This window comes from Delphinus delphis, chromosome 1, assembly GCF_949987515.2.
Source record: "Delphinus delphis chromosome 1, mDelDel1.2, whole genome shotgun sequence".
NCBI lineage: Eukaryota > Metazoa > Chordata > Mammalia > Artiodactyla > Delphinidae > Delphinus > Delphinus delphis.
The window spans coordinates 170,350,933-170,376,098 of record NC_082683.1 but is presented as its reverse complement, the minus strand read 5'-3'; the positions used below and the strand labels follow the sequence as shown (position 1 = coordinate 170,376,098).

Below are 25,166 nucleotides of genomic sequence, written 5' to 3'. Positions count from 1 at the left end.
GGCTAAACTTAATCTGATGGGGACAACAGGGGTTTGTGTTAATTTCATGTTTCAATTTCATGTTAAGACTAGATATTAAAAATAAACTCACATATCTTTGAAGTTCATTTAACACCTTAATCAGTTTTAAATTTTACTGAAACAAAACTTCCAAATATCCCTAATGTTAAAAGACAGAGCAAGCAGATTTCACTCTAATCCTTAATCCACAGTGTTAATGCAGTCAGAGTTTGACCTGAGGATGGTGATTATATTCCAAATATAATATTGCACTAAACCACAAAAGCAACCTACTAGGGACTCAATGGTTTGATGGAGGCTACACAGCTTAGAGGGGTAAAATTCAGCTACTATATAACTGGTCACAACTCAAGATACATGGGTGGAGTGGTCTATTTTCTTTCTGAATTCTCCATTCACTACTATAATATAATGCCAATGATTCAATCTAGGGAATCCTGTAGAAATGGATGCTCAACGTAGTTCAGACCTATGTGACTTACCTTGCATATGTATGAATAAGAAAAGAGATTTTTAGGCTCTGGTCCTTGAAAGAAAGCGTTGCTTTGATAGAAAAGTATATATCTAAGTATCTATATATCTTTATCTATACACCTACACCTATATCTATCTATATGTATGTACATAAATGCTAACACATGTATTCACCCGTGAGTGTAGTTTGGTTTATTCTGTTTATATTTATCCAGGAGACAGAATATGTCCTTCTGATTTACTAAATTCACATTTCCAGTCCTATCTCCAATTAATTTCCTCTGAAATGTTTTATGTACACATGCGCATGCGTGTGCATGTGTGTACACACACACACACACACACACACACACACACACACACACACACACAGGTTTTATTTCTTACCCGGTGGGGTCCAAGCTACATATATGGAATCAGGCCCAATTACTGTGATGTTATATGGAGGCGGGATTTCTTCTGGTGTTAATATAGGTGTCTGTATAATGTACTCATTACTGGGACTGCTGCCACCTTCAGTAGTGGCTTCCAGCTTATAAATGTACCTATATTTAAAAAAGAAAGAATTGTGATAAGGCAATGCACACGATAATTGGACAGTGATTGCTGGCTCTTCTATCTATTGCTTGGTTCTAAATTTGTGACAAATTGCAAATTCTTTGTTCCCCATCCAGAGACATTACCATAGACCTTATAATTTTTCTAGCACAGGGAACATTCTCTCCAGGACATCACTATTTCGGACACTTTCCCATTTTATTTTATTTTTTCTTATTTTTTTATTGTTTTTAAATATGGGCATTTTAAAATGTAAATTTATTATTATTATTTTAATTATTTAATTAAGTTTTGGCTGTGTTGGGTCTTTGTTGCTGTACGTGGGCTTTTCTCTAGTTGTGGTGAGCAGGGCTACTCTTCGTTGTGGTGCGTGGGCTTCTCACTGCAGTGGCTTCTCTTGTTGCAGAGCATGGGCTCTAGGCGCACGGGGTTCAGTAGTTGTGGCATGTGGGCTCAGTAGTTGCAGCTCAAGGGCTCTAGAGCATAGACTCAGTAGTTGTGGCGCACAGGCTTCGTTGTTCTGTGGCATGTGGGATCTTCCCGGACCAGGGCTCGAACCCGTGTCCCCTGCATTGGCAGGTGGATTCTTAACCACTGCGCCACCAGGGAAGTCCCCCCCATTTTATTTTTAACCGTTGAGTAATTCATTGCTTTTCTTAAAGATTTCAGGAAAGTCTTGGAGTGTGCTGGTGGATTGTGGAGGATTCAAATGAATGTTCTCCAGTTTTAAATGGGTTAGAGTTCAGGGAAATATGTTTAGAGAAAGATGTCTCTAAATTGATCTGCTACTCTCTACAATAAAACTAAATTGATCTCTACTCTCTGTAAGAAAACATCTGTTGATCTAAGATATATTTGATCTCTGCTGAGAAATGAATGGGACTGAATTGCAAATATGTGGAAGTTTTCCCCCTCAAACCACTCCTGTCTATATATAGTATAGCAAGTAGAGAAAACATTATCCCAGAAGTAAAGGTTGTTGATACAAAACACACCTCTTTAAATCTCTTTTCTTGCTAGTTTAGGGATGCATGATTTTGAAGATCATTTGATAATTCTTAAAATTTAATACTTTGTGTATTTCGTATACTAAAAAATTCTCATGTCAAATAAAAGGCTGTTTACAGTTCTAAGGAATATCATGTCCTCTGAAGACTACTGTAATGAGCTAGTGTTTGGATCTTCATCATCTGAAATGGATTAAGAGATTTCATCAGCTATGGAATGGTTAATATATGAGATTAATTAACCAATTCATTTAACATTGTTTCAGTTGGAGATGGCCTCTTTCTCAACCCTGAGAAATCTGTAATTCTCACTGTATGATTGGTGAAGTTTTCTTTTCGTTTACCTGCTGTTGGGCTCCAGGTTTTTATCAGTGAAGTTCTGCTCCTCACTGCCCCCCAGGAAAACCAAGCTTCCATTACGACTCAATTGATATTGAGAAATGAGGCCATTGGGCTTTTCTGGCAGACTCCAATATAATTCCACTGTTGTAGAATTGATGATAATGTGTCGAGGTGTCACCCAAACTCCTGGCAAAAATAACACAAGGAAGTTTTATTGCTAGGATACAGTAAGCACCATATCAAAAGTCATACCATCACTCCACAGGCTATGATATTTTTATCTGTTGATAAAAAAATCTCATGGTGAGCAACAAAAATACATTTTATTTGTTTTGGAGGTAAAGTATATAATTGGGTATAAATATATAAATACTTTTCTAATGCTTTAATTATTATTAGTTTTGAATTGCCTTTAGAAAAGGAATGCCAGACAACTAGTGATGGAGACTTTCTCTATCTTGGCTGTTACTCTGAGTGTAATCAAGACCTAAGAAAATATCCAGGAATTTTCAAATTTGATGCCTGTTTACTTGGAATCATAATCTAGTATTTGCCTGAATTATGAAATTCGATGAACAAACATACTTTGCCTGTGCCTCTCTGACACTACATGCTGTGCTTGTTTTTTCCTTTCTCTCTGGCTACTTCCAGCCTCATTTACTGGCTTCTCTTCCCTTCCTGGACCTCAAAATGATGTAGTGCCTCGGAGAACTAGGCTCTCTCCTCTACCCTTCCCTCCCTTCTTCTCCTTTCCTCTCCTCTTGTTTGGCAACACTGTCTTGGTAGTTGATCTCCATTTAGTCTCAGTTTTAAACATTATCTCTATGTTGAACACTGCCTGATACATATCGCTATACTAAAACTCTCTCCTGAGCTTCAGACACATGAGTTCCACTCTCTACTTGCCTACCTCCATTTAGATGACTAATAACATATCAAAAACCTAAAACATCTAAAACAGAACTCTTGGTTTTCTGGTTTACAATCTGTTTGTCTCCAAATCTTATCCAACTATTCATTTTCTTGGGCAAAACACAAAAAAATTATCCCTGAGGCTCTTACTTTTCTCACCCCTCAATATAATCTATCATCGAGTCCTGCAGATTCTACCCTGAATGTGCATAGTCCTTTCTATTTTTACCTCTCCTGATCCAAACTACATTTCTCCCTCTCATGGACTCCTGTGATAGCCTGTAAACTAGTGTCTGTGTTTTAAATCTTGTCGTTCTCTCTATCACTTATAAAAGCATATATAGTATTTATGTAACCTAGTATAATATTCATAAAATATACAGCCCTTTTGAAATTATTCATATAGTATAATTCCAATTCCTTACGATAACCTGTACGGCCCTACATTTTTCTGGCACCATTCTCTCCATCATTCACGAAGCTCCAGCCACACCAGACTCCTTTCCAGCCTCAGAATGTTTCAAGTTCTTTCTCACCTCTGAGCTTTTGCACTTCCATTCCCTCTGACTGGAACATTTTTGTTCATGACACCATGACAACTGTGCATTTTATTCTCAGATTTCAGTGACCCGTGTAAATATCACCTTATCAGGGAGGTCTTATTGACCACTATTCCCTAACTATAACTTTAACCCTATCTAAAGTGATCCCAACCTTGTTCCTCTCCATCATATGCCCTTTTCTATTTTCCTCTCAATGCTCATAACATCATAATCATCTTCTTCCTTTGATATCATCATTATTTTTTGTTTTTATGACTGTGTGGTCTATTTCTTTCTCCTGCTTTTAATACAAAGTTAGCTGCATGAGGGCAGGGGTCTACTCTGTGTATCTTTATGGATAGCACAATGCCGCATAAATATTGAATAATTTTGTTGTAAATTTATGTCCCACAAATTACTATGTTAAGTATTCTATGGAATACAAATGCGACTAAGATATGGCTCATTTTTATGAGGAGTTTATACCCTCTGTATAAAAGATAAAATGTGTACACAAACAACTGTAATTCAAGGTCAAATATTTAAGTAGTCTTATCAGTGTAAAAATGTATTGATGGAGAACCTAGCGATGAGAAAGATTTTCATGTTGTCATCTGGTCATGCTCTGAATAGACTCTGTAACTCTCTTCTTCAGCTTTTAAAAACTCATTTCAATATTAAGTTCTCAATAATCAATAGTTTTCGGTTGATTGTACCTCCTGTGTAAGTTACTCAGGAAAGGGTAAGATTTCAACACTTCTATAAGAAAAGGACATTCAAATGCTATTTACTTAGCAGCATTCTGAAAGAATCAAGATCGATTTAAAAATGGCTCAAACTTACTGATTTTCTAAAGAACAGCTTAATCCTGAGAAGAGAGTAGTTCATTTTGTTCTGAAAGCTCACCCCTATGTTAGGTACTTGAACAAATCCACAAATCATAATATACATTTATGTTTGGGTCTCTCTGCCAACAGCTGCTGGATGACTCACCCAGCTAATGAGAGCTCTGATTTAAACGTGATATTAGTTTGTTGATTTAAAAGATAAAGTATAAGGCTGTAGTTCATAATCCGCTTCCTGCAGTCCTGTCTTCCTTACCTTGAAGGATGTATTAAAAATCACCAAGTTGTGAGAAAGGCTACTGCTTAGTTTCTGCTTTGAATCAGTCAATGCAGTCTGTGGAAATGCAGGAGTTAATGAGATAAAATGAAGCCACATTTCGGTGTTGCTTTGTGTTTTAAATAAAAGTTGAGTTTTATATTTAGATAAGCTGGTGAAAGCTCTGTTCATGTTGGCAATAACCCTGTGTCCGTTGGTTTGATTTATAAGATGAAATTGGAATGTGTAAAAAACGAATAAGCCCTGTGTTTTCACTTACATCATGTTATGGAGACTCTCTTATCTTTGGCAGCTGCAAGAAATCTTTGATAGGATAAGACCCGCCTTTGGTGAGAGGTCTTAGTAAGTCCCAGGTGAAGAATCTACCTCCCTCGCTGAGCCTGGGTCTCAGTGACATCAGAAAACCTATTCTACGTAATGGAAGGGCAGAACTGAGGCTGTTCGAGGGAAGGAAATGGATGGTCATGAGGGAAATCATCTAGAAGTGGGGTGGGGAGCAGGTAAACTAGCTGAGAGGTGTAAGAGGGAAAGGTCAGAAGGACACCTTGGTTGGTCTCTTGACATAATAGCTACTAAATAAGGAACATGTCCACTGGCTTTGTTTTAACTTTGTCTTGAGTGTCATGCAGTATTACCCATTCCTTATGTCCCTACAAATTCCAAGTCAAAAATCCCAACACTTTTTGTGGATTGGCTTTCCCTTGGAAGTTAATCAAAGGAACCAGTTTTGTATTGGCTGATGTCAGAAGTGCATTGAATTCTGGGCCATTTATTATTTGTTCATTTGTGGATTCAACATTCTACTCAAGTTAGTCATTTTCTATGTTGGGCACTGTGAATGTGGGGATAAAGATATATAGTCTTTATCCTCCAAGGAACCTATAGTATCGTGATGAATAAAAATGGGTAAATAACAATTTATAGTCCAGTTTGATAAGTGCTTTAAGAAAAGGAAGCTCAGTGTGCTATTAGAGCACTTAGCCATGGTACCTAAAACAGGCTGGGAGTGAAATGGGGATGGATGGGAAGGGGATGGGGTCAGAGGAGATTTTCAGAATGGGTGACATCTGAGCCAAATTTTGAAAAAATGGGAGTTAGCTGAGTGAGGATGTAGGGAAGGGTATCTGGAGGCTGAGGGAAACCCACACAAAGTCCTAGAGATAGGGAAAGCATGGTACAAGTTCAAGTATATTGGCATGACTGGTATATTAAATTGCATGTGGGAAAGACCAAAAGACTTGCCAGACTGGCAGAAGTTAAAACTTGAGGGGTCTAATTTGATTTACTAAGAAGATGTGCATTTCTTTCCTCCTGGAAAGAAATGGGATTTTTATGGAGGTAATTAATGTGAGTTATGCCTATTTTGGCAAAACTGTTAAAAGAATTGGGATGGTGATTTGAGAAAGAGGAGAAATGGCCAGAGGCAGGGAGACTAGTTAGGAGGCTCTGGAGAAGTTGTAGGTGTCTGAACTAAGGCAGCGACAGAAGGGATGGAAAGGAAGAACAACATTTTAAAAATCCTTAAGATTTAAAATTAATATAACTATGAAGAATTGTCTACTATAACTTAAGGAAAAGAGAAGCATTAAGAATGTCAGTTTGGGGGCTTAGATGATTAGATGGTGGTATTTGAGAGAGGGAAAAGGGAAGAAAAGAAAGTTAGTGGGGAGAGCGATTTTAAACATTGAAATACTGAGGTTGAAATATTTGTAAAACACTTAAATATAAACATCTCGTAGACTGGTAGACAGACGGGCCTTAAATCTGCAAGTGTAGGCTTTGTGAAAGCTCTAGAATTTGGGAGCTCTCCACCTTCATTAGGAATTCCAGCTAGTACTGGAGAATTCCAAGGGAGAGCATCAACAGATAAAAGAAGGGCAGAGGAAGAGGAATCTGGAATGAAACTGAAAAAGACTGGTCTTCTTTTCCTTTTGCTTTTTCATATTATCAATGCTAGAGGAACGCATGCCTGCAATTTTGCATGCTTGAACTCTAAAAATGAACGAGAGCTTGCCGGTACGGCAGCAATCCTGAAAAGAGAGCAATAATCCAGTTCAAGCTCTTCCCACTATTTGACTATGGAAACGCCATTTTTCTAGTAGGTTAAAATCGGAGAGAATTAGGTCCAACTTACCAATGGGGTCATAATGTGCTTTTTTTTTTTTTTTTTCTTTTTTAGATTGAAAATGAAAGAAATGAGGAGCTCTCAGGGTAGCTAGGAACAAATGCTTCTTTTAATTCTCTCCATATCCACTTAGACACCCAAATGTTAGACCTTCAAACTATGGCTGATTCACTCAACGAGACCTTTTAAAATTAGTTATATTGGGGTTATTAATTTAAAATGATATGTTTATTTCCACTTTAGCAAAACAACACAACTTAATGTTACTGCTGATTAGTTCCCTCACAACCTCCAAGTTAAGCACTCCGACTACATTTATTTCTCATACAAGTTATTCACAATTGGCACTTACACAGCCAGAAAGTGGATTCTAAATCCATGTCCGTTCTGCAGAGGAAAGCTCATTTAGTTTATTGTTCCTTTGCACAGTTATTTGTGTTAAAGTAAAGGTGCATAAAGTTAAAAACAGAAATCAAGTAAAACATTTCTCATCTCATACTCCCCAGCACTGTTGAAAGCTATAATGTTTAAGTCATGAAATCTGAGCTCTTTCAAGAAATCTTCTTTTTTTTGGACAAAGTGAGAATAGAGATGCATATTTTCTAAGAATTTAAATATATGGATTGGATGAGTAAACTGGAGAGACCCTGCTCTTTCATCTGGCTGAGTTTCAGCCAAAACTGGTTGATAGATTCTTTAGAAATTATCCATTATCATCAAAGTATCCATTTGACAGTTTACCTTTCCAAAAAATCCACTGCTGGTTTCTTCCTTTCATAGGAACACTAAGCTTTTTGACATGAAACATTCTTTATATAGAAAACATCATTAGTGAATTCCTGGTGAGGAGCCATATGCCCCATATGTGGAATTTTCCATTTTATTCCCCATTTACTGGTAGGAAGTTCAGGTCTAATATTCTGAGGTACAACAACCCCTTCATTAGAAGAGTAATGGACAAGTAGTTCAGGACTGTCTGATGATCATTAACGTTATATTTCTGTTCAGAAACTTAGTTATGCCTCTGTTTCCCCACATGGAAAACAGGCAGATAGTAGAGATTAACAAAAGAATTAGCTGATCACTAGCCCAAGCTTTTGCACACATTTTTCTCCTGCAAGTAAATGATACTACCCATCCCACTTCCTAACGCACAGACCGTTGTTATTATTTGGGTGCGTATGCTGCCAGAATCTTTCCTATGCATTTATTTATTTATCTATAGAAATGAATATCGTTTTCTATGTGTTGTTTTATAAGGACACCATACATGAATGTAGTTCTATAACTTCTATTTTATATGTATGGATCATCTCATTCCTTTAAACTGATGCATGGAATTCCATAATGTGAATATACCTGAATTTAGTTAGCAATGCCCCCACTCAAAGACATTTCAATTGCTTCCAGTATTTTGCCATTAACCAAACGACAAAAAAGGCTTCAATAAACATCCTGGTGCATGCCTCCTTGTGCAGTTGTGGAAGTGTTATTTTCTGGCATAGATAATGAAATTGAAACTGCTGTGTCATGGGGAAACATTTTATGTTTAATAGACATCACCAATTTGATCTCCAAGGTGATGGTCCCACTTTACATTCCCTCAAGCTGTGTATTTCTCCTCCTACCATTCATTTGTCAAAATCCTTGTTCCTTGTGGTCCATCTCAGAAGGCATCTGCTCCCTAAAATCTTTCTTGATGCCTGTGATGGGTTATAATTTCTCCCTTCATAGATTAACCTGAGCGTTCTGTTCATTTATTCTTTCTTCACATCACCTTTAAGATTCTCTCTCTTCATACAGACTTGGGTACTTGTCCTATCACTTCTATTTGACTGTAAGTTCTTGAGGGCAGTGATATTTTAATCAGCTTCAATAGGGAGCATGGTGCTTGTTATATTTTAGCTGCTCTGGGAATATTTAATCCTTGATTTTGGGAGGCATTTCGTATCCAAGTAGATAATAGTGTTTTTCCATGTAAAACCACATCTAAAAGGTTTAAGGAATTGAAGACAAACTGCCTTGGGAAGCTTATAGTTTAACTAAACTTGAGAAATAGGAACATACAATTTTATTTAATTTTGCACTTATAGACTTTATTCCTTCTTCCTTGTTTGTTAGGAAAGAGTTTATAGAGTTCACATCAAGATACCAAATGAAAACTTCTTCTCCCCAGTCATGGGTATTTTTTAATTACCTTGAGGGGCTGCCTGCAGAGTCTGACCTAGAAAAGGCTCACTTGAAGTGCATCCAGCAGATGTACAAGCTCTAAGTGTGAAGCTGTAGTTGGTGTATGGCTGGAGACCTAGAAAGAGCAAAAAGAAATCAAGTACCTCTTGAGAGGATTATTTATTATCAGGTAAGCACGAGCAGTCACATGCAGAGCTGCAGATATGATATCCAAAAATTTTAAGAGCAGAAAACACTCTCTAAGGGAGAGAGGAACTTCATAAGCAGCTCAGTATTAATAGAAATTTCATTTCTCACTGGTAAAATAATAAATTCTCAGCCTTCGAAGAGATCTGAAAATTCATGTCATCCATCCACCCATTTTACCCTTGATTCCCCTGTACAAGGTGTCATTGAAGGGGCTCCCCTGGCTAGAGGATCAAAGTAGTCCATCTCCCAAATAGCCCCCTCTATCTTTAGAGAGCTCTACAGTTCTCTATTTGGTTTGAAAGTCCTTCCTTATATTGTGGTGAACTCTTTCTATCACTTCCACCCGCTAGGGACTTATAGAACAAATCTAATTTCTTTTCCACATGACAGTTCTTCAAATATTTGTAGACAGTTATCAAATCCCCCCTGACTTTTCTCTTCTCTAGGCGAACCACCCCAGTTTCTTCAATTGCTTCTTATATGAACAGGGGCAGAAAAAAAAAGTAAAAAGAAGGTTAGAGTCAACATTTTTTAGCCCCAAGCCATATTCAGCTCATATTAACACCAACTAACTCTTTTTTTTTAAACTTTGCATTTCTTCACCATATGTTCCCATACTGTACCATCTTATGCTTACTTCTGTAGTTTTTTTTTTTGGGATATGTTGCTTTTGTCTTTACATGTCGATTAAATACACTTTGATGAAGGGATACTGCTTATTACTTCTTTTGTATTCAGATGTATGAGGTAGGGTGTAGCACAATAATAGCTCAATAAATTCTCAGGGGAAAAGAGAATGGCAATCCATTTACAATAGAAGTTACGTATTGTCAGACTTCAATGCTCTGTGGCCAGTGACCCTGGACAAGTTACTTAGCTTCACTTTTCTCTCATCTGCTGATCTGTAAAGTGGGGAACCATTGCATCTAGCTTCTAAGGCTGTTAAGCAGATGGGATGGATTACTTAGAGAAGTACTTTATTTTAGCAGACGCAACCTTAAGACTCAGCAGCATTCAACAAGGATACATAGAGGCTAACATTTCTCGCCTTGATTCTTGGGAAAACTCAAACAATGCTTTACAAATATTTTCTTAAAAAAAGAATAGGACTTAATCTCTAACGTCAAATATTGGGCTAAGTTATAACATGGATCCAATAATTACTACACTTATTTTTTCATGAATTTAGAACTACATTTTCACATATTTTGTTCTTTTGGTGAGGTGACTCTTCCTCCAGAGACATTTATAAAGTCACACTGTCACTTTATACAGATCTGCTCAAATGCTACATTTTAAAAGATTTTGACCGCTCTATCTACACACCATAACCAGCACTTTTTATCCTCTCAAATTACTTTCTTCTTTCATAGCCTTCGACATTATCTGATGTTTGATTATATGTCTGTTTATCTATTGTTTGTCTCCACCTCCATAATGTAAGCCCAAAAAGAGCAAGGACTTTGTTTTGGCAACAACCGTATCCTTTGAATGGTGACAGGCACAGAGGAGGTGCTTGTTAAGTGAATGAAAAAATTAATTAACTGGTTCATTTAGAATTGAAGCAGTAGTCTGGGTTCTCTGCTAAAGCCATAATGTTCTGTAGCTGGTGCAGCTCCAGGATTCAGCTTCAAAGCCCTTTGTGTTTCCTTATCAATTTAATGACAAGATGTGGATACTTATTTGATTATAATCTTCCATTAGGTTGCTATGGAGGATTTACATAATTGTGATATTTACCTGATTTAGGGATGAGGAATATGATGAAAGATCTAAGCCATACCCAAGCCTTGTGTGTTTGATAAAAGCTTATGGGAAAAGGCTAAAGATGATAGAATATAGAGCTCAAGAGAAAATGGAAGGAAATATTCAAGAATGAAGGTCAGAAACTGCAGTGACTGGTGTAGTCTGACGATGTCCCTTTCTTTACTTCCATTAGTGAAAAAGGGGTCTTGACCCTTGTCACACCGTTTTATCTGAATAACCTACTTTCTCACTTAGAATGTAAGCCCTTTGAGAGTAAGGATGGTATCTCTGAGTGTTTCTTATTTAAATCATTTTTTCCCAATAGTGCCTATTTGATGTATTCAATGTCTGTTAAATATTGTTTAAGGAAGACCGAGGCATAAAAGTACCCAATAAGGATGGCAGGGCTATGATGCGATGATGTCCATGTATCCATCACAAGTGTGATTTGACCAAACAGGGCCTTCCTCATAATTCCATAGGGACTCCTGCCCACAGTATCTATTTCACTGAGTAGGAGATTCTTCTCTAGTTGCAGAATATTACTAAAATAATATAAAAAGTTAATATAATTTATGAACAATAAATATTTTCCAGATCTTTTTCCTGAACGTCAGACTTAAGTATGGCTAGTAAAAGTGAAGCGATACTTGATTTTTTCTCCAGCATATTCTAACCAAAAAAAAAAAAGCCTTAATTCTGCTTCTCATTTTGTGTTCTTGTTGGTCTGGTTTCAGACTGTTGCAGGACATTTTAGGATGGGTCTTAGGAAAGGAAAAGAAAATGTCATTGCAGAGGTGAACTAAGATTGATTAGAAGATTGAGGGTATTTGCAGCGAGGACAGTAGCTAAAAAGAAAATTTACTGTACATAAAAGTAGAGGGACTTCCTTGGTGGTCCGGTGGGTAAGACTCTGTGCTCCCAATGTAGGGGGCCCGGGTTTGATTACTGGTCGAGGAACTAGATCCCATATGCATGCCACAACTAAGAAACCCACGTGCTACAACTAAAGGTCCCACATGCCACAACTAAAGATCCCACATGCCACAACTAAAGATCCTGCATGCCGCAACGAAGATCCCATGTGCCGCAACTAAGACCTGGCACAGCCAAAATAAATACATAAATAAATAATAAATAAATAAATGAATACTTTTTAAAAAAAAGTAGTGATTGTCTTTTTTTAAACAGAATTTTTCAGAGGGGGTTGAGTGCCATCCATTTTATAAATAGCCCAGAACACTAGAAGACAGATGTTTGGAAATGGTACAACAGTGGAGAAACTAGCCCTTGAGGGATTTTTGGTAGACCAAGGAAGGTGTACCAAGGAGTTTGTTACAGGTGTTTAAATTGGTGGGGTGGGTTGGTCTAGCAGAGGATGGGGCCATAGTTAGTGGAGGAATATGTATCTCTTGGAGCTATTGGAGTACTAGAATTAAGGGTGGTGGGTAGGATGTAGAACTGAGTGTTGAGTAGAAAGCCTTGGTCAAGAAGTCAGAAGATTATCCTACTAAGTGAAGTGAGTCAGACAGAGAAAGACAAGTATCATATATCACTTATATGGGGAATCTAAAAAAAGGGTACAACTGAACTTATTTACAAGACAGAAATAGACTCACAGACATAGACAACAAATTTATGGTTACCAAAGGGGAAAAGGGTGGGAGAGGGATAAATTAGGAGTTTGAGATGAATAGATACACACTACTATATATAAAATAGATAAACAACAAGGTCCTACTGTATAGCATAGGGAACTATATTCAATATGATCACAGAGATAAGAAAGGGTGAGGTCAGGATACAGATCTGGGCAGTTGGGCTGAGAAATGTGACCCAGAACAGTTGGGTCAGTCTTCTGAGGCTTATAAGGAAAATGACATAGGTAGCTCAAAGCCCAGTGACACTTCCAATAACGTAAAAAATCCATGTGGGACTAGGTATTTAAATATTTTCATTTGGAATATGACCACAATTCATGTACTGAGGCAGTACAGCATAGCTGTTAGGAGAACAGAGTCTGAGGTTAGACTCTTTTGGTCTCATCCTTACCTATCTATTAACTACTACCATGGGCCAGTTCTCTGACCTCTAGGTGCCTCAGTTTCCATATCTGTAAACTGCAGGCATGGCAGTATAGACTGCTAAATTGGACTACAGCCTAACTTGAGGGAAGGCAATAGATGAATCCATTATTTTCTATATTCTCTTTCTTGGGTGTTGTGTTTTTCCTATTGTTAGAGGGTTGGATTACTAGTAGGCTTGGTTCAGTCAGTAAGGAAAGCATGGACTGCCAGGAAGCATAGATGATTTACATGAACTGGATGACCTTTCATATATATGACTCTGTAAAACTCAAAAAAATCAACACATTTCAACTGGAATTTGCTGTCATTTTAAGGAAGCCCCTATTGGTAGTCCTTCAAATGAGATACATATGACATATTAGCAACAGGCAATGGAAAGGGCACAACAATTGAAAACTACTCATGAATTGATCAGGATGAGAAGAGGGAAATAAAGAGATGTCTCCAAGGAACTGTTCCGACTGTAACTTAATCCTAAAGTCAAAGAGTAGAAGGAGAAAGGAAAACATCATTCAACTGCTCAGCATTGAACTAAAAGAGTAAGAATAGCGGGGGTAGAACTGAGAAAGACAAATGCATGGAGAAAAGTCAAGTATTTAACATTTCAGTGGAGTGGAGATTACTGTGGCTGCCAATTACTTGAACTTCCCTAAAGGAAATCGTGTTCTCTTATCAAGGAAAGAGGCATACTATAACCAAACTCGTTACAATTACACTTTCAAGTAACATTCCTTTCAAGACTAAATATGTGTTAAAAAGGGACCTCAAAAAGTCTGCCTATGGATCATAAAAAGATGATCTGGAAAACAAAATCCATACCTATGTAAGTTACATTGGATGTACTCTATAAAGAACAGCTGGTTTCTAATTTTTAATCTCCAGCTAGTCAGGAAAAGGCTTTCTTGTCCATTCCAATTTCAGATAGCTAGCGCTACTTCAAAGCATTCATCCAGTTATTCTAAGTATCATCTGTTATTTTCTGAAGGATTATCAAATAATCCCAACGAATATGTAATTTCACAAGTTCCTCAATCAACCTGGTTAATAATTAGGTCAAGTGCTGAGAGACTTGAGTTACTTCAAAAAGGTTTTGTTAGGTGGTTACCAAGTATTGTCCACCCGGTGGGCAGGTTACCTGTCCTGGCATCAGTTCACCCAAACTGGATGTTTGCCCCGGCCCACCTGAACCACACATCTAGTCTTGCTGCTGAAAAGAGCTCCCTTTCGCTCCCACCTGCCTGGGATCTCACTAAGTGATTCCCCCCAGGATCTCACTCCCCCCAGAGTGATCTCTGCTCATGGAGATTCCCAGGAATTTCCAGCATCTACCGGCAACCTTGTCTGTGATGATAGAGCTACACCAGGGTTCGATTTTAGATTAATCTCATTCCATGTGAAAATCTGGAATGTTCAAAACTGGTACACCAAGACATCATGGAATCACTTTAAGGTGATTTAAATTATGATTTTAATTTAAATCATAATTTAAATTAAATATTTTAAATTAAATCACCTCTAAGGTGATTTAAATTATGATTTGTGTTACAAAATTTGATTGTAAAATACTTCAGGAGCTCACATGCTAGAGTCCCCTTTTCTTGATAGTATCATCCAGCATGACCTCAGCAGTTCCCCATCCTGCTTAGTCAAGCCAAGTTCTTGACTCTTTGAGAGGAGCCATCAGCACTGTCCATTTTTGTATCAAGGCTTTGACACAGGAGTTCAGTTGATGTCTCATATGAATCGGATGTCAAAACATCAAAACGAAGAGGCTCTTGCATTTGCAAATGCCAGTGAAACAACTTCACGGCTTCCAGTTCTGACTACTTGCTACAAGCTTATTTGCATTCTTAATTCTGTATTTGGTGTGAAATTCTAGACCAAAGATTTGGTTCCTCTTCCCAATATAATAGTGATCAGATTCATCCCAAGAATTACTTCCTTAACGAGTTACTTCTTTGGCAGACTCTCTTTCCAAATATATTAACATTAAGACTATTATTAAGGTAATCCAAGGAAAGACCCTTGTGCTTTTGATTTTTGTAACACTATTTTGATAAATATTTTTCTTCCCTGGAGTCTGGTGTCGTACTAGACTGAAACCTCTTTTACCCTACATTTTCAAGCAGAATTTTCTGCTCTAGAAACCGAATGTGGCATCAGGTGGCAGCAAAGTCTGATGCTCAAATGATCCACAACAAGAACATACATCTCCGAGGAAGGGAGTTGGCTAGAACTGTCATGACTAAACAGAAGTAGTGATTGCCCAGGCAAAGTACCTTGAAATATCTGGGATTCCGGGGGAATTTTTTTTCCTTTAAATATTGGTGTCTGGGCAGCTGTTGCTTATTATTCTTTGCCTATAATATTATATATGTAAGAAAGGTAAAAGAAAGGGAGAAATAGTGGTTGATGTTGTGCTATTATTTTTGCAAGTATTTAGGCTCAAGGTTTTCCTCGGAATTTGAAAAATGAAAATAAAATGAATTCTCCCATCTACTTTCACAGGTCTGATGCTTGGCGGTCAGTGGTCAGGTGGTAGTAGGGGAAATGCAGCCTAGAGCATCACACATGACAACAGAAGCTCCCAAAGCTGTTCTGAGGACACGAGGGCCATCCCAGTTTTCATCCCATCTGTTTCAGTTAAAGATACACACTACTATATATAAAATAAATAATCAACAAGGACCTACTGTAGAGCACAGGGAACTCTACTCAGTATTCTGTAATAACCTGTAAGGGAAAAGAATCTGAAAAAAGAATGCATATATGTATATGTATAACTGAATCACTTTGCTGTACACCTGAAATGAACACAGCATTGTAAATCAACTATACTTTAATATAAAATAAAAATTAAATTAAAAAAAGAATTATACTGCCAATAAATCCAGATTGCCAGAGACCAGGGCTGGCTTCATGGTCACACAAGCTATGCTCTAAGCTGAGTCACCCCAGCTCCCATGCTTAGAAGAGTCCTGTGCTTGAATCTATTCTTATCGTCTTGAAATTCTTAATAATTTTTGAACAAGGAACCCCATGCTTTCATTTTGCACTGGTTCCCACAAATTGTCACCCATCCTGGCTGAGATTTAGCTGTGTTTGACAATGTGATTTTTATATCCAACCAACGTGTAATCTAGTCACTCAGATACTAGTTTACTAGTCAACATTTATTCATTCAACAAAGATTTTCAAAAACTTAATATATGCTAGGTTCTGTGATAGATCACAGTACAGGTGACACAATGGCAAACGGGAAGCTGTTGCCTCTGTCCTTAAAGAGCTTTAACTCCTGGTTGAGGAACAGAGACAAAGAGAAAGGATATTCAATAAAGTATCATAAATACCATGAGAGCCAAGTGTAGCACACGATGGGAGCATATGGTAGAGTTATTTAAATGTAAAATCCTCATGTAAAAATGTCCACATTTTGGGATATTGATGGTCAAACTATGCCCTCATTTTTTTCAAAAGTGGTATGTAGTATATCTGTTTTAGTGCAATAACAGTACGTTTTCTGCTACAACTAGCCTTGTTAGGATTTATGCTATTTTATCACAGGAGGTGTTCATGAGCTTCTAACAGGATGGGAAAGGAAGACAAAGTATTCTCTCCTTGTTGACTTAATGCTGGTGACTCTTCCCCTTTAAGTGCAATGAAACGATAAGCAACTTTTAATGAATTATTTGGAAAACATTTCCCCCAGAGTTAAGAGACACATAAGCTCTTATCATGTCTGCTGCTAAAGACGACATGATTAATTCATTTTGTTCTCGGTGGCCCCAATTATTTCATTAATCCTTTCCTCCTTTCCTCTATCCCGATGGCTACATTAGGAGGCCCACGTTTCATACGTGGCAACCCAAGTAAAACAATGCCGTCACTGACATCCTGATTGCTCTGTGCAGGACCGTGGGCATGTTTAGTAATAAATGATATGAAAAGGTCTTTTATTGACAAGCTGCCACGCGCTGTTTGCATTAGCGAATATGAGAAGATGATGGCTGCTACCCCTTGGTCCCCATGGTATTGGGCTCCGTGAGATAGCAGAAAACGCTTCAGTTTACTTAGAGCATTGATAACACCTCTAAATAATTAACTGAGGACTTCCTGTCTTCAATTACTTAATGCTTTTTTTTTTTTTAACATCTTGAGAGGATTATAAGCAATTTATGGATTTCACATGATGAGTGCATTTGCCACTATTCCCACAAAGCATTTACGGGATCATGTTTCTAAAGCTTTGAGGTAATTAAAAATAAGCATGGAGACAATGCGGCTGATGCTAGGTGCCCACTCTCCCTTCTGTCATTTGTAAGGACCTAGATTCTCAGGCTCCTGGATGACTAGAGCTATGGCTTCATCAGTATTCGACTGTAACTTAGGGAATGCCAAGGTTTGGGAAATGATGAGAAAAGCAAAACCTTTATCTCCAGAGGGTTCAGGCAGCTCTTGGATCAAATGTTTGAGATGGAATGTGAAATAAATTTGATTATTTTAGTTAATTCCATGAACTCAATAAAATAGTCATTCTCATCATAAAATACTTCCCTACTGAATTTGATCAGTCAGCTAACCATGGAACTGAACTTTCCCTGGCAGATAAAATGTGTGAACACTACACAGAGCTTGGGTTTTAGATCCTCTAATGCCAGGCACCATTCCTGTCCCATAGGAACTGCATATTAGGATACTGTACTTGGTAAGGTTTTGTTGAATGAAGGTTTATTTCCTCATTTAACAAAGAAATCGCTCTTTAGGGCTGCAGTGCTCAAGTGAAGTACTCTCTAAATCTGTTTAAAATGAATTCTAACAGATTATTTTTTCACTTTATAATCTTACAAAAAATAAAATTAGGTAGAAAAACTTTAAAATGTTTATCCTAATAAAAGAGGAATTCTGCCATTACGTTATGCATATAAAATCCTCTGACATGAAAATATCCATTAAAAATGATAATGAAAGGAAGAGCTGGTAGAGTGAAGGTATTTAAAGAAAAAGCTTTGCAATACTTTTATAATTAAGGAGGCTATCAATCCTGTTGGTTTGAACCTCACAATTGAATTTGGTACGTCGGCACGTAAATTCTGGTTTTCTAAAAAATGCAAACCAGTACAGCTGGCGATAGTCCAAAGCCCTTGCTGGTTGAGTAGACGGATTCTGTAAGAAGAGAATTCTTTATCCTTGTATCCCAGTTTATTGTGAAACCTTTACTGCTACAAAGTCTTAATGGGCCTTAACTTGGCTTTCAAAACTCTGTAATTAACATTCCATGGCCATCCTCAGTCATTCTTTTGATTTCTCCCACTCCATTCTGTACGGAGTTCTGTTGGTGTATCATTACACAAGCTATTCCTTAACTTGTCAGTAGTACTGGGAGCTTCTTAAGAGCAACAATCTTATTCTGGAGCACTTAATATACTATCTAGAACACAGCAAGCAGGCTACATATATTTTTTTTTTGTAATTAAATGGTATTCTGATTTCCTTATAGATGGAGGCAGTGAATGCCTTGGGGACCCCGAGTAGGCCAGTTATCACCTTCATCTTTCAAATGTGGATATTAAAAACATCCCTCATTTTATAGGGAAGTGATGAGAATCACAGGAGTCAAAATGCAAATGGTTTGTTAAAATTATAAAGCACTGTATACATGCTAAGTTTTTTTTTATGGAAAATAACATCATTTCAATGGCTTGTGATGATTTTCATCTTTAGTGAACTAGGATCTAAGGAACAAATCTGATCATGTAAATGGATGAGGGCTTTCTCCATCCCCATTATCCTTGGGTTAGCTCGGGATCTTCAGATCACGATCACAATGTGCTGGTCCGCAAATATTTATTAAGCACCTTCTGTAGGCTCATGACACTTTTGGAAAACAGTGGACATCTGTCCATGAGTACTTGCTTGTGTGTCAGGGAACTGTGGAATTTATTTTTCCACCTGTGTAGCAAGGCCGGGGCCTCCTCTAAGGAAAAATCAGGCATGCTTTTCCAGGCCTTTCTGCACTTCTATGTGAGTTTCGTTATCTCTGGTATCACTGCTCCCTGCAAAGCACAGGGTCTAATGGAAGGAAGGCATTCACTCAGGAGGCCTTGGAGAGAGGCTCCTGGCAATAGGGAAAAAGTAAAAGTTTGTAAACTCTTCTCTGTGTTCTCAGGATCTAAACTTACACCACTGCTTGGAATGATTCAGTAGATCTAAATAATGAGCTAAGTTACTAAATCTCTTGAAATATTCTTTTCTGTAAAATTGGGGTAATAATTCTCTCTGCCCCATAGGTTTGTGATGTGGATCAAATTAGATCGTAAATGTCAAGGGCTTAGGATAGTATTTGATACATATTAAATTCACTTATTCCTCATTTATTTAGCACTCACTGAAATGTCATGGATTGTTCTAGGTGCTAAAGATACAGCATTGAACGAGGTAGAGACGGTCTCTGCGATTCTGGAGCTTACGTTCCAGTGGAGGGGGACATAAAGAGACAAATAGAAAGCAAACACTATCAGGCAGTGAAAGGTGATGTGATGGTGTATCAGGAAAGCTGATCTAGACTTGGTGAGTCAGAAGATGTTTCCCTTCAGAAATGACATTCAGACTAAAACATGTTAATTATTATTATAATCATCGCTAGTAATTATCTGACACTATACTATTATACTGTACTATTATTATAGTATTAAAGCTAATTATAATACCTAATGTTATAATAAGCAACAAAACTAATACAATTACTATTAATTAATGTTACTAATAATAACAACAAATTGTCATAACCAGTCAACTATCAACTATTCTGTGTATTAATTACCCACGCAGCAGACAACTGTTAGCCTCTGGCTGATTTTTCTACTGCCTTCCAGTACATTCTTGGCTATCCTAGCACCATTATCTATGAGTATATCCTTGGGGAATGAAAATGCATCTTACTGTTTGTCTGAAAAAGAACTTAATACTGATGCAAAAACCCTACACATAATGCATATCAAAGCCAACTATAAATTATTTCTGAAGTTATCTGCTGTTGTGGCTTATTGCTGCCAGTGTGGGCTCTTCTATTAGCATGGATAAGTGGGACCTGACCATATGTCAAGAGAACACGTCCTTTTGAAGTGACCTCATATATCAAACGCACACCCCTGGGAGGCTTTGGCCCCCTAACCACAATGACAGACTCTTCCGGTACATTTTCCTCTTTTTTTTTTTTTTCACCTGTGACCGTATGCTGCCTCCTGTCAGTGGTGTCAGTGTAGATGAGACCTTTCCCAACCTGCCAGAGCTGGTACTCTTTAATGACGCCGTTTGGCTTAGGAGGGACATCCCAGCTCACATGCAGAGTCTCCGCACCGGGGGCCACGATTCTTGGCGGAGGGATGCTCTGCGGAACTCCTTGGGTTGTAGCTGCAACGACCTGAAAACACAGGAATTAAACAGCAATTTCTTGGAATAGTACACTAGGTATTCTGATCAATGAGAATGTCACTTTTGGTTTAAAATGTTGTTGTCTGGCCTGGCATATCATTAGCAGGGCTTGGTGAAGCACTCCCTCTTTTTTAAAATTCTTTCTCTCGCATCCTATTCAAACAATGAAATCTGACCTTGAATATATCCTATAAGTCTTTGACTACCATTTATCACCACGGGTTCAACAACAATTTTGATGGCAGACTGCAGCTCTCAGTTTAAACAAGTAAAAGCTGGCTGGCAGACTGTCTTACTAGAGAACTCTTGATAACTTCCATATGGCCCATCGGTGTCTTTGCATTTTAACAGCCTGATTTTGTACATTTTAAGCACCAGTAAATTTGGAGCAAAACCCACATCTGAACTTGCTTGCATATAATACACTTTGAACAGTATAAACGGGCAGCCTTTTCTGTACTCTTCCTATGACACCCAGGATGACTGTACAGTGTCTGCACCAATGTTCTAGAAAGAGAACCAAGTGAGAAGAAAAAAAGAATCAACCAGTGATTTACTCAATATTGTCAAAATATATTTTGGGGAGAAAATTGGCTGCCTTTGTTTTCTCACAGAATGAAGTCTGATTTCACTTTTTCACCAACTGTTCTGGCATCTGGTAGGCAGGAATTCTGCTATGCAGAAAGCACGGAATGGCTCTAGGACCGTTCGGACCCTAACTTTTGATTGGGCCAATCAGCTGCCTTCTGTTTAGTGGGTGGGGCACTCAGAGATGCTTCTGGGGTCTGTTGAATAAAAAGCAGCTCACATGAGCTGCGGCTGATGTGTGTGATTGAACGTTTTACTTGGATGCTTCTTGCACAGTGTGTGAAGATGCTGCGCTTCTCAAGTTTAAACCATATGAAAACTGGGTCTCCTCTGACTAGCTTGGCATCTGTGAAATGGCTCTTTCCTTATTTTCCTCCTAACTTGTTTGATTGTTTCTTCCATTTTTCGCTTAGTAGCATCCCCAAGGGGGCTGGTCATCTGTGGTCTTTGGTTTTTGCCTCTCTCTCTATTCTCCTTACATGACCACACTCAAACTCCCTGCTTCAACTTCCCTCACAGATCTTTCCAGAAAATTTCAGTCACTTCTTATTCCAGCTTCTGACTAGACATTTTCACTTAAAGTGCCAAATAATATTTTCTTCCGCAATTCTGCTATCTGCTCCTCCTCTTGAATATATATATATATATTTTTTTCTTTTTTTCTTTTTTTTTTTTTTTTTTGTGGCATGTGGGATCTTCCTGGACCGGGGCACAAACCCGTGTCCCCTGCATAGGCAGGCGGACTCTCAACCACTGCACCACCAGGGAAGCCCCTTGAATATATTTTTAAAAGCTTTAAAAATGTTAATCTTATTCTTTACTTTTAACTTTTCCTCCTTTTTTTTTTTAAATTGAAGTATAGTTGATCTACAATCTTGTGTTAGTTTCAGGCATACAGCAATATGATTCAGTTATACATACATATATATATATAATTTTCCAGATTCTTTTACCTTATAGATTATTATAAGATACTGAGCACAGTTCCCTGTGCTATACAGTAGGTTCTTGTTGTTTATCTATTTTACTATATAGTCATGTGTATATGTTAATCCCAAACTCCTATTTTATCCCTCCTCCCCACTTTCCCCTTTGGTAACCATAAATTTGTTTTCTATGTCTGTGAGCCCATTTCTGTTTTGTAAATAAGTTCCTTTGTATTCTTTTTTGTTTTAGATTCCACATAAAGTGATATCATATGATATTTGTCTTTCTCTGTCTGGCTTACTTCACTTAGTATGATAATCTCTAGGTCCATCTGTGTTGCTGCAAATGGCATTATTTAATTCTTTTTTATGGCTGAGTAATATTCCATTATATATATATATATATATATATATATATATATATATATATATATATATATATATATATATATTCCTCTGTTGTTTTTTGATTTGCTTGCAGAATGCCACCATGACCGACAAACTGGTCAAGCCAGATATGCTGAAAATACCCATAATACTTTCCTTTTACTCCCCTACATATAGCTGACTACTGAGTCCTGTAGTTTTTGTGCCCTGGTATCTGTTGTATCTTTCAGATACTCTTCATCTGACCCCTGCTGCATGAATTCAGATCTTCATTATTTCTTGTCAAGGCTGTTGCAGAAGCCTTGGAACTATTTTATTTTCTACGTCAGGCTCCTTTGTCCTTTTCTCTGTTCTTGAAGAGCAGGCAATTTTTGCTGAAATGATATTTAAATAGAATTTCTAAGCTTTTAAACTGAGAAATGGCTTGGGAACTATTATGGATTTATAGAAGACCATCTAAAAAGAGTTGGTGGAGGAAAAGCGGATTAAGGGGATTATACTGGTTCAAGTTTTTTCTTTTGATGAATGAAACATTGATATTTGAATAAATTTTTCTTGTGGTGATCTCTCCTTTCAGGAGGAAGTGTTGGTACTCAGTTGAGACACCATATGGATGGCCTACTTTTTTGGCATTACAACCTGGACCTTCATATAGTCTTAACATTGGATGATTCTGTCCAGAGTTTAGACAAACTCCTCCTACCTTGCTGCTGGTGGCACAGCCAGCAACCGTGCAAGCTTTCAGCTGGTATGAATATTCCATAAAAGGTTGAATTCCTTTCGTATCAGAGAAGCTCAACGATGTTCCTCGAAAACGTTCAATTCCATCTCGGAGAAGAATGTAGTAAATAATAGGACCTAAAAGAGGCAGAGGAAGGCCTGAATTTGAGTGTCAGACTCTTTTAACTGTTTTCAAACAAATCAGATGGCTTAGAGTTCTGAAGAAATGGGATAATATAGCATTATTTAATTTTTTTTTTTTTTTTTTGCGGTACGCAGGCCTCTCACTGTTGTGGCCTCTCCCGTTGCGGAGCACAGGCTCCGGACGCGCAAGCTCAGCGGCCATGGCACACGGGCCCAGCCGCTCCACGGCATGTGGGATCTTCCTGGACCGGGGCACAAACCTGTGTCCCCTGCATCGGCAGGCAGATGCTCAACCACTGCGCCACCAGAGAAGCCTGCATTATTGAATTTTAAATTGCTATTATTTTGCTATGTTCAAGCAGTTCTTAATTACACTCACTCTTATGGAGGAGATGGATTCTTGACATAAATAATCAGTCAGTTGTTTCTTTCCCCTATCAAACATTTACTTTCAAAACTATTCTGCCTTCCCATAATATGCTTTGCTTATTTGAAAGCAGCTCAGGCATATGCTGGGATTCAAGGAAAATAATTTTTGGCTAAAAATTTGTGAGGGCTATTTCACAAAGTGAATGATTGGTTGACACATACCTGAAGTTTCCTTTACCAGCAAATACTTTTTAGTGGTTAGATGCATGCCAATTAAACGTAGACTACACTAATTTCAATTTCCTTATGGATTTACGGGATTATGTTATTTGAATTTTAAAAATAGCTTAATACCATTTGATTGTATAGGCTTCTTCCAGTTGAGGACTATTACATCATCAAGATGATCCATTTTGGTCCACCTGGGGGGGCTCACTCCCTCAGGCACATCTTCTTTTGTTGTGGCCCTAACAGCCTTGCTGAATCCTCGCCCATAGCTATTCCACGCAGAAATCCTATACTCGTATGTCATGTAGGGCTCCAGGTTCACATCTGGAAAGACAGAGAATCGGACAGCGGGGTTTTTAAAAATTTTTATTTTCTTACCATCATATCGAAAATAAATATCAAAACCTTAAACATTTAAAAATAAATGCTCAATGCACTAATCCTATTGTATGTAAATAAAGCTGTAAGATCTTTACTTTCTGAGTCATAAAAAATATTACAAGTGCTTATTAGCTGCGGAGATATGAAACTGCACAGAACAGAATTCACCTATTTGAATAGAGAAATATGGATACATTAAAGAAATGATTGAAAAGTAAAAGTGCTAGACTAATGTACATTAGATGTTAATGCTTCCCAAGTTCATGACCTCTTTACTTCTGTATGAGGCAGGTTTGGCAAGATTCTTTTATAGTTTTATTATTATAAATTTTACCAATTATTACATTGTCAATATGACTTAAATTATTACATGAATTATAATGTAGTTGTTATGAGATACAGGACTTGTAACTTAGCTTATCATAGTACAATTTTAATGAATAAAAATGAATTCACACTCTACTATATGTACCATGTATAGTGTACTCTATATACTTCCTTCATCTTCTACCAAACCAGAACTGAAACCAAACCCCAAAACAACCAATCTAATTAAAACAACAAAACCAACCTGCTGAGATTTTTGGCCTGGCAAAACTTTTATTAGATAATCATCCACGTAATTCAACGGTGTCCCAAACATCTTAGTTCAGATTTGAGCTTTAATAACTTCGGAA

The 25,166-nt window shown here is 37.7% G+C and overlaps 1 protein-coding gene across 1 annotated transcript in view; it reads right to left on the bottom strand.

Moving 5' to 3' along the window:
• The window catches only part of USH2A (usherin), a 779,248-nt gene that overhangs the window by 165,848 nt on the left and 588,234 nt on the right, over positions 1–25,166 (bottom strand). The window contains exons 52-57 of the mRNA XM_060022310.1: positions 24,235–24,432; positions 23,351–23,505; positions 20,537–20,735; positions 9,301–9,408; positions 2,405–2,588; positions 883–1,040 (exon numbers count right to left, since the gene is read on the bottom strand). Of these exons, the coding sequence (XP_059878293.1) occupies positions 883–1,040; positions 2,405–2,588; positions 9,301–9,408; positions 20,537–20,735; positions 23,351–23,505; positions 24,235–24,432 (1,002 nt within the window). The remainder of the gene's footprint in view (positions 1–882; positions 1,041–2,404; positions 2,589–9,300; positions 9,409–20,536; positions 20,736–23,350; positions 23,506–24,234; positions 24,433–25,166) is intronic.